The sequence below is a fragment of the Pieris brassicae genome, chromosome Z (genome assembly GCF_905147105.1).
Source record: "Pieris brassicae chromosome Z, ilPieBrab1.1, whole genome shotgun sequence".
Lineage (NCBI taxonomy): Eukaryota > Metazoa > Arthropoda > Insecta > Lepidoptera > Pieridae > Pieris > Pieris brassicae.
The window spans coordinates 8,943,147-8,952,797 of record NC_059680.1 but is presented as its reverse complement, the minus strand read 5'-3'; the positions used below and the strand labels follow the sequence as shown (position 1 = coordinate 8,952,797).

Genomic DNA, 9,651 nt, shown 5'->3' with positions numbered 1-9,651 from the left:
AAAGGCAAAAAAAATTGTCTTGGTGAATATCTATCTTCTAGGTAGTGGTCAAATCAAAACTGATTAAAATCATAGGTAATCGATTTCAAATAAAACCAATACAAATAAAAAAAGGATAGACCAAAGACATGTTTGTTTCATTTTCCATATCCATGTGAGTCTAATTCTCAAATACTTATAACATGTATAATTTAACAACCCAGATGTTAAATTTTCTAATAGGTTAATACGTGATAAATACGTATTGTATTGAACAAAAAGTGTGTACCGGTCAATATTTTTTTAAATTGAATATTATATCCAGAAAGGACATGTAGCACCAATTTACGTAAAATAAAACACGACCAACGTTGCCTCTTTTTATGTATTAGGACTGTCTTAGGAAAAAACAGAACATATTAATTGCGGAAAATTCTATGCTAAATGCTATATCTGGGAACTTATGCGGCACAGAACAAGTATCTTATTAGTCAGTGACAAATGTGTATATTTTACACAGGCAATCCTTTAGTTATTAGCCTACACTCAAGTGTTATTGTCAAATGTCAAAAGTGATGTGTTAGTTTCGTGTACCTTTGATGTGCTTGAACGTTGAAATGCATAGAAATCAAAACAAATATCACAATTCACAAACACAAACCCTTGGTTTTAATAACTAGATTAAAAATTTAATTTGAATGTCTAGATTAAAATTACGAGTATTCTTGCTACAAAATTATGTATAAATTGAACTTTTAGAAAAACCAAAATGTGCATTGTAAAATTTAAAATGTATTTTATTGCTGTTTCAATTGGACCGAGATATCTTTACAGGGACGTTCAATTCTCTGCTGATGGTGAGTGTGCCACAATATATTTTTTTATTTATAATATCTTATTTAATTTATTAGCTAAATTAGTCTTAATGTTATTGTTTTCATTCTAGTTTCCTATAACCACAATTTTTTATCAAATAAGAAATAGGATTAAACGTGAATAAATAATGAAACAATATTGATTTAATAAATTTAAACCTAATGTAATTGCGCTAAAAACAAAATTAATTAACAAATAGTGATGAATATATTTCATGTTTTCACTACATAAATTATTAAATTAACTGGTTATCTATGTTTTTATCTTATTTATGATTGCTATATAATATGATTATAAAATATAATATTTTTTACCTAAAATTCATTTTCAGACTAAAGTATCATATGTGACGAGATAGTAAACATGCTATCAAGATGTTTAATTTAGAAACATATGTCACTCCAATATTACTAAGCTACCTGGATAAATATGTGCAAAATTTCAAAACTGGAGATGCCCAGGTAAAAGATAATAAACTGGCTTAATATAATAAGCAGTGTTTTTGCCTATGTAACAAAATTTCAATTTACCTGAAGAAAAATGGGTTATGGTTATATAAGATGCACTATGTACATTCTAGATATTATTATTTTATTATACCTACTTAATATGTTGTAGTAAGTAATATAATCTGTCATGATGGTGATAGACATAATAATTTTATTTCAAGCATTTCCAAACTGATGATGATCAACTTTATGATGTTTCAACTAATATAAATATTGTGGTCTCCATTTAGGTTTCACTATGGGGTGGAGGGGTCACATTACATAACTTAGTGCTAAAAGCAGGCGTACTACAGCAAGAAGTTGCATTACCATTTACACTTATCTCAGGACGAATACATGAGTTGCTTATACAAGTGCCATGGACCAAGATTATGTCCGAACCCATTGTCGTTACTATAAATACAATAGGTATATCTTTAAATATTACTTTAATAAATATATAAAATTTTATTTAAATATCCTTACATCTTGCATGAAACCTCAATGGTTTACCCATAAGTTCTGGGGTCAGAAACTAATGCTAGTTTCTATCTAAATATTAAAGATCTAGTAATATAATCCAACTCTTTTATATAATTATAGTAATGAAAAGTAAAACAAGCAAATAGAATGCTTCTTAATTTTTCAGAATGTATTCTCAGTCTTGATGCTCCTCCACCAGATGAGAATGCTATACCAGAAAGACGGAGGTAATTTCCTTTTATTTATAATAAAATCTGATTATTAAATATATTAATTGAAAAAAAATTGCTTTTAGAAGTCAAGTGGTGGAAGCTCCTCCAGGGTATATGCAAGCATTAGTTCGTCGTATAGTCAGCAATATATCAGTGCGAATCAACTCGCTTATTGTAAAATACGTTCACGACGATATTGTGATGTCTTTAACTGTCAAACGACTAGCTGTGGATAGTGTTGGTGCAGATTGGGAGCCACTTTTTGCTGGTATGTGTTTTGCATCTACATAGTTCAACATGTTTTACTACAATATTTAAAGTCAAAAATGTTTGATTGATTATGATATATGATTGTTAGAGCATAATGTTATAAAAAACTATGCTTTTTCTGTAAAACATCTTCATCTGAAAAGAATATTGGCTGTCAGCTGTGTTTAAAATATATTTTTTATAAGCTGGTTTAGTCAATCTATACTTTGGTATCTATATAATTATTATATGAGATACATGTATCAATTCTTAGCTGATGAGAATAAAAGGACTAGAGTCCACAGACAGAGGAACTAAGTAACATAATATAGTATACACAAAAAATATATGCATTGAAATGTAGATCTTCCCTTCCAGTTTTTAAAGTCAAATAACATAGACAATTATGTCTATGGACTATTAAGTCGATTCTGAATCATATTACCAGGTCAATAACTTCTTCTAACGTCTTGGCCACTGTTAACATACAATACCTTACTTATAAAAGGACTAAATCAGTTTTATGGCACTGCTTTCTCGTCACTTGCTATTTGTGTATACTGATTTTTTTTTGTATTAGTGGGTATTTAATTATTCATAATTTTAGATATAGACCCTGATGATCCCCTTATAAGGCGCCTGGTTCGATTAGATGACCTCACCCTCTGTCTTGATAAATGCGATTCTGATGGTAAAATTAGATTTTACCAAGAACCCTTACTGTATAGATGCCAACTAGACCTAAGGTATGCTATTTACTAACATTGTAATTTGATAAGTTTAACGACAGAAACAAGAAAATTTTGTCCTTTCAAAGCAATGAACCAGACTGAACTCTGTATAATTGTGACTCTATGTCTGTCCGTGCTAAAAATAAACAATCAAGCTTAAATTAAATAAAAATAAAATTCTTTAACTTTTCACACTTGAGTCCTTTGCGAGAACTGGTTTCAGGACCTATACAAATAAAAGAAGCAAACCGATTAAGAAATTTGTTGCTAAGTCACATAATACCCTATAGCGAAGGTTATTATTATAATGCATAATATTCTAGAAGAACATTTATTACGATGATGTTAGTTTTAAGCAAATTTCTTCGTACAGGGTTTTGACACGCTTAATCTCTGCAAAATCACGACGTGCAAGCAGTTTTAGTGTTCAATTACGATCTAGTCTCATGTCGTGGGGCGTAACAAATGAACAATTGGAGTTGTTATTACGACTCTGTAGAGATAATGCTTTAACTAACAAGACACCTTCGCCCGTGCCTAAGCAATTGTCTCAACTGCCACCAATACGTAAGTGTTCTTTCATTTTACCCAGTGAACTTGGATATTAAAATATTATTTAATTCCATAAAAATACACGATACCGGAAATTAATTAAACAGTTATTAAAAAATAAAATCTTTCTCTATTATTTGGTAAATGTTTTATCTTCAGCCCCAGCCCTCTCGCACTGGGGAATCACAATCTGGAAATATAATAATATAAAATTTTTCTCTTATTTTTTGGCAGTTTCTTCATCATCAAACTCGGCCGAACCAGTAAGAAGTGCTAGCTGGTCACAATGGGCCTGGTCATGGCTCCCTGCTTGGTCTGATCGCGAAAGTCGGGAAGAAACACTAGCGCCCTCTGCACCTATACCTATCATGTTTGTGATTTATTTAGAACAAGTGGCGTTAGGATTTAAGGTATATATTTAATAATGACTGTGTCCATCAAACAAACATCCTGACTTAAAACGTATAAAGCCATATTTTCGCTTCTGATGTAACAGATTCCACTATTAAAATCTCCTACATATGATCAAACATCTTTGTTTTTTAGGTCTTGGAGACCGAATTAGGTCGTCAACGGAGTCGCAACATCCTATCATTATCAGCAAAGGATGCTGTTTTAAAAGGCTCTATATGTTCGCCAACGATGCTTCGTGTCAAATTTGGTGCTAGGGATTTGTCGCTATCATCGCGTGGCCGATGCGTCTGTGGCTATGATAATATCAATACGGTAAAAACATTTTTTTTATATAGGTTGTATATCGGTCAAGTATGTTTTTACTTACCGACTTTGTTTTTTTATATCTGTGGTGTAGCGAGTAGTGAACTACGATCGACGTATGCGCAGTCGCCCATCGCCCATCGGTAGCGTCCTCATTGCGACATATTTTCAAAGGATGGAGTTACTTTTGACTTAATGTCCTATAACCCCTAGATGGGGCAGAGGACGTCCAAAGTGAGTTTCCATCGCGTTCGGTCTTGAGCCTCGTATTTCACCTCGCTCCAAGTTTTTCCGGCTCTCTTTGCCTCGTCTGCAACTGTTTGGCGCCAGGTTTGTTTGGGACGGCCACGCTTCCGCTTTCCTTACGGATTCCAATCAAGCGATGGGTAGGTTCAAAGGATGGGCGTTATGTGTATCCGTGCACCTCGTGTCGTACTCACGTGTAAAATAACACGTGTCAGTGTCACGTCACTGAACTAAAATAAAATAGAAAAAGTAATGTTCCGTTTCTATGTTATTTTATCCCACACTGTAGCAAAAGATCCAAGCCAAATTTGCGCCAAATCTGCGGCCATCAGGTTATACCATGTATACGCTTGCTTTTATGCTGCTTTTTAGGGATACAGTCAAAATCTGTTATAACGCCATCGAAGTAACTACTCATATTTGGAAAACCGATAGTGGTAACAACCGATGACGTTGTTATAAAGTAACTTATACAACAGAATTCAGCCGGGACCTTTGATTTTCGTCAATATAACCGGTATGTTGTTCTAAAGTTACGACAGCGTTTAGAATCTAAACGGTTTTGACTGTACAATTCTTTAAAATTATGTAATTTCTAACGAACCTTAGAAATGTTGAAAGCTATATAGAATATAAAATTGGTTATATATTATATTAACACTCACTGTCAAATTAAAAATGAATTTAAAATAAACTCATAGAAGATTCGGGATGAAACTCTTAAAAGATTAAGCAAAGATATTTAAAAGAATGTGAATAACCTGTATTCATGATCATTATCATATTTCTAGATGAAAGATGAACAAACTATTTATTTGTCTAAAACAACGAATGATAATAATGAATGGAAATGGAAAGAGGACGATTTTAATATTCAAAAGGTGGAAGTAGGCGTAGCAGCGGATGAGCAAATGCGGGAATCACCAACAAACGACGTAAGCATAACTTAATAAAGCCTGAACGAGATTTGGAATTAAATTTTCAGATTTTTTTAATTAGATTAAATATTTAAATAAATATAATACTATTTCATATGTTTTTTGTAGTTTACGCAAGGTTCTTCGTTTCTCTGCAAAATAATATTATTACAATTGTTCCTATTTAGTAAGCTGATACTTGATCATAAATAATAATGAAAACAATATAGGAATGTGTCTGGCATATGCCTTTTTGCTTGTTAACTAGACTTCAAATACGACAGATATCGCCTGTAATATTAATTATTTTATCAGACAGCAGAAGGCGCGCATATAAACATTGAGAGTCAAGGGCAAATTGCCGGCCCATCTATGGAAACTGATGAAGAAAAGGATAAATTTTGGAGTGAAATGTCGCCTGTTATTTACGTAGAAATGAACCACGATAGAACGCCTTCTGACCAGCTAGTTAACCCTTATGACAATCCACCAAAGGATTTTGAATATAGGTAATTATATATATAAATGCTAGGTGTATTGCAAGGGTCATTAAAAGGGCCTATTAAGATTACCCACTTGTCTCGCTTTTGTTCGTGAAATAGACAACAAAATTGATGGTTTTGTTTGTATATAACCAATAATAATATAATAATGTAGACAATTGTTATAATTTTTAATTAACAGCTTCAGTTAATATATTGAGTCCTTATTACACAAAAAAATTGGTATAAAAATTACTGCGAAAATAATTTACGATATTTTATATTGAGAATAGTTATTCTAGCGGCTTTGCGTGCGACTGTCATCCCAGAGATTGTAGCTGCACCCTGTCAGTGCACCAGTCGATGACATGTGTCAGGCACACAAGGATGATCACTTACATCCCTATAAGCATGAAAGATAATAGGCAGTATTATCTAGGAGTTCCTAAATTCTAGTGATATAGGGACCTTTTTAGTTTTTACGTATATTTTATTTATTTATTGACACTTCGTTGCATTACAATATAAAAATTGAACAGAATGAAATGCAAAGGAGGGCCTAGGCCTGGCCTTATCACTTTCGAGCGATCTCTTCCAGGCATCTTAGAAAAGTTATTAAATAAATATGATTAAATTATATCATTGTAATTTCAGTGATTGGGTAGAGGAGTGTGTTATAAAAGTGACAACTCAACCTATAACAATTCAAGTGTGTACGGATTTGTTACATCGTCTTAAAGTTATCCGAAATATATACGAACAAGTTTCAGCCCTTCAAATTCCAGGTAAATGACTGTATAGTTAATGTAATTGTTGATTGAGTATATTTTTTGTTTTTAGTTATAATAATAATACTTATTTGATATTTCTAATATTAAAAGTGGTTTTACATTACACTTTTTTCTTATTACTCGTTATTGTAATTTCCTTTAGTACTATTAATCGGAACCCGTTCACAGGCTTAGGACTCCAAGGAGGCCCGACATCGCGTCCCCCTTTATGGTTTTATATATCATTTCCACGTTTTATAGTGCGCACTCTTATTCGCCTTACCCTCGGTCCTTTCCATATAGTATTTAAAGTATAGTATATACTTGTACTGAACAACTATTTTTAAAACAGTTGCGAAAAAATTAAGCAATTTAATAAATATATTTGCTTTTTTCTCTTCTCTTCACGCAATATGTCATATGTAGAGACTTTTTGACTTTTCCGCTAAAATGTTCTCTGAATCATTTTGTGCAATTATATCGCCCACATCCCGAATGCTATGCCATGTCCCTGCAATACGCTACTATTAAAATAGTTGAGCAACTGTATTAAAATAGTTATTTGGCTATAGTAGGGCCAATTTGACATTTGGCATTTCTTCATTCCATAGTGAGTGAATCGAATTCAGTTATTATGAAAAAGTACCTATTCGTACTGTATTTTTTCTTTTTGCAGTTCCAACTTTGAATAAATAAATAATAATTATTCCTGCCGATACAAGATTACCTTATTGAATTTCGATGAGGTCAATTGTGATCTATTAAATTGCCCCTACTACAGTTTCTGTGAAATAATATCGAACAATAGTAGGCAAAGATAGTTTACTTAAACATGCATATGACATGTAGAAAACGGACACACATTCCAGTTACAAGCAGAATTCTTTTTTTAATTTAATTTTCAGTAAAAAGAGAATTCCCTATTTCACTAACTAGATATTTTACGTTTGTTTTATTATAATTGGTTATTATTTGCTATTTAATAGTATTATAATCATGGGTCTCAACTTCTCTAATGCTCGGAGACCAGTTGAAGAGCGGTGTGGAGGCGCCGTATCGGTTAGGGCTTTTCAAGTTCTTCAGTAAAGAAGACTACGAAGAAGAAGATAAAGGCCAAACTATTGTTATTCCACAGAACCCTCGATGCGTACACTTACCGTGGAAGAATGCGAGGCATTGTCAGAAAATCTACCACAGCGTCGTATCGGTTTTGAAATTAATGGTTTGCGCGTACAACTGATACCTTGGGACCACTCTCCGAGAGAGAAACCAGTCAAAGTACCTATTGTACTGGCTTTAGATGTACCGAAGGCAGTACTTAATGTTGCAGCGCCACTGTATTCGCATAGGTATATTAGCTGTTTATTTTTTTAATATATTTATCACTAGATGTTGTGTACTTCGTATCACCTACATTTATTTGTGTCAAAACTTATGACAATTTTTTTTTAAACAGACCAAGGACATTATTAGTAGTACCTGATACTACGGCAATGAAACACTAATTTCTGGAGGTAGCCATTAATTGTGACTGATAATTTTTAAAAATTTAAATTATTTCAATAAAGACATCCAATAGGAACAGTTTTTATTGGAATATTCAATTGTCGTTTTTATTATTTTTCATTACTTATTTTTATTTATGTTTTATATTTAGTCTTCCCTGAATATTTCTCGAGTTTTAGTGAGACAAATAAACAGCAATTTATTTTTATACGTATTATAAAAACATGCTTCATATAAGAAAATAAGACGTTACAAATTTTACACACATATTAGAACAGAAATTACAAACAAGCCACAAACAAGAAAATAGACAAAACTGACGCAACGCTATTTTAACAAAAATTTAAGAACCTTAAAAACTTTAAGCTTCATTCATAATTTTTTCATTTGTATGATGTATAATATTTTTTTGGATGCTAAGGATGTTTCATCAGTAAATATATATGTCGCAGCCATCTATCTTAATTCGTTGTTCAATTAACAGCCTAGCCTTTTAACTAAACGGCGCCTTTTAACTGTCGACCCGAAAGATATTCAGACGTAGCGTTTGTTATAACATTTAATAATGTGGCTGGCTAATGCTTAGGCCATTGGTACGATACTTACGTGGCATAAATAAAAAAGATGAAAGATGACATTAAAAAATATTTCGTTTAAAGTGAAATTGCTTAAGTCAAATTCACATTATTATTGAAATAACTAATAATAATAAATATTAATAACTTTTTCATAAAACTTTGGAAAATTTCATCAGTTGTGGTTTGCCGACGCCATATTGACAGTTTCGTTTCGAGTTTAAGAGTACCAGAAAGTTCCATTAAATTTAAATTAACAGTCACCAGGCTAGCCAAGTAATGAAACGTCATCGATCCCAGTCATTTGCCTAGCTGTTTGATCAACTGGCAGAACGTCTTTCAGGCCGCTAGTTTAAGCGGCTAGGCTGGTAACTGAACGGCTAATTAAACTAGTTGGCTGCGACATTAGGCCTTTGGTATATGCTGGTCTTCATTAAATGTATGGTGAATTAATTATAAGAATTTTATGAAACTAAAAATAATATATTACCATTTTCAATAACTAATTAACATAAAAGTATAATATATTATTTATACTTATGCCGAGACATTAATTCCTTTTCAGAGTTTGTTCAGCAGCCTGTCAAATGCCATACAAAAGTGAGCCCCTATGGCAAGGAGCCAGGCTCCATGTATCTGGCAATATGTCCCTACAGGCAGCGGTCTGTTCAACTACGGACACGCAACCATATCCTTGTCTTGACGCAAATCTTAATTTCGTCACACACAAACTGCTACACAAGGACTTTTTTACGTCTCGAAGAATTTCCGACTTCAACTATACTATTAAAATACGTGAGTCGCACTCTTCCTTGTGTGTTCGAAGGTTCAATTTCTAGCTTATTCATAAACTTTTCATTATTGGGAG

At 32.6% G+C, this 9,651-nt stretch overlaps 1 protein-coding gene across 5 annotated transcripts in view; it reads left to right on the top strand.

Moving 5' to 3' along the window:
• Window positions 1–579: 579 nt before the first annotated feature.
• Window positions 580–9,651, top strand: part of LOC123719001 (vacuolar protein sorting-associated protein 13B) — a 60,513-nt gene continuing 51,441 nt past the window's right edge. For 3 of the 5 annotated variants that reach the window (XM_045676060.1, XM_045676061.1, XM_045676056.1), the window contains exons 1-14: window positions 580–836; window positions 1,187–1,316; window positions 1,595–1,772; window positions 1,993–2,053; window positions 2,122–2,306; window positions 2,895–3,033; window positions 3,392–3,585; window positions 3,805–3,980; window positions 4,117–4,296; window positions 5,325–5,468; window positions 5,763–5,959; window positions 6,587–6,717; window positions 7,838–8,051; window positions 9,349–9,578. In XM_045676060.1, coding sequence (XP_045532016.1) covers window positions 1,230–1,316; window positions 1,595–1,772; window positions 1,993–2,053; window positions 2,122–2,306; window positions 2,895–3,033; window positions 3,392–3,585; window positions 3,805–3,980; window positions 4,117–4,296; window positions 5,325–5,468; window positions 5,763–5,959; window positions 6,587–6,717; window positions 7,838–8,051; window positions 9,349–9,578 — 2,116 coding nt within the window. In that variant the 5' untranslated portion in view covers window positions 580–836; window positions 1,187–1,229. The remainder of the gene's footprint in view (window positions 837–1,186; window positions 1,317–1,594; window positions 1,773–1,992; window positions 2,054–2,121; window positions 2,307–2,894; window positions 3,034–3,391; window positions 3,586–3,804; window positions 3,981–4,116; window positions 4,297–5,324; window positions 5,469–5,762; window positions 5,960–6,586; window positions 6,718–7,837; window positions 8,052–9,348; window positions 9,579–9,651) is intronic. The other 2 variants (XM_045676058.1, XM_045676057.1) reach the window with 2 other exon arrangements.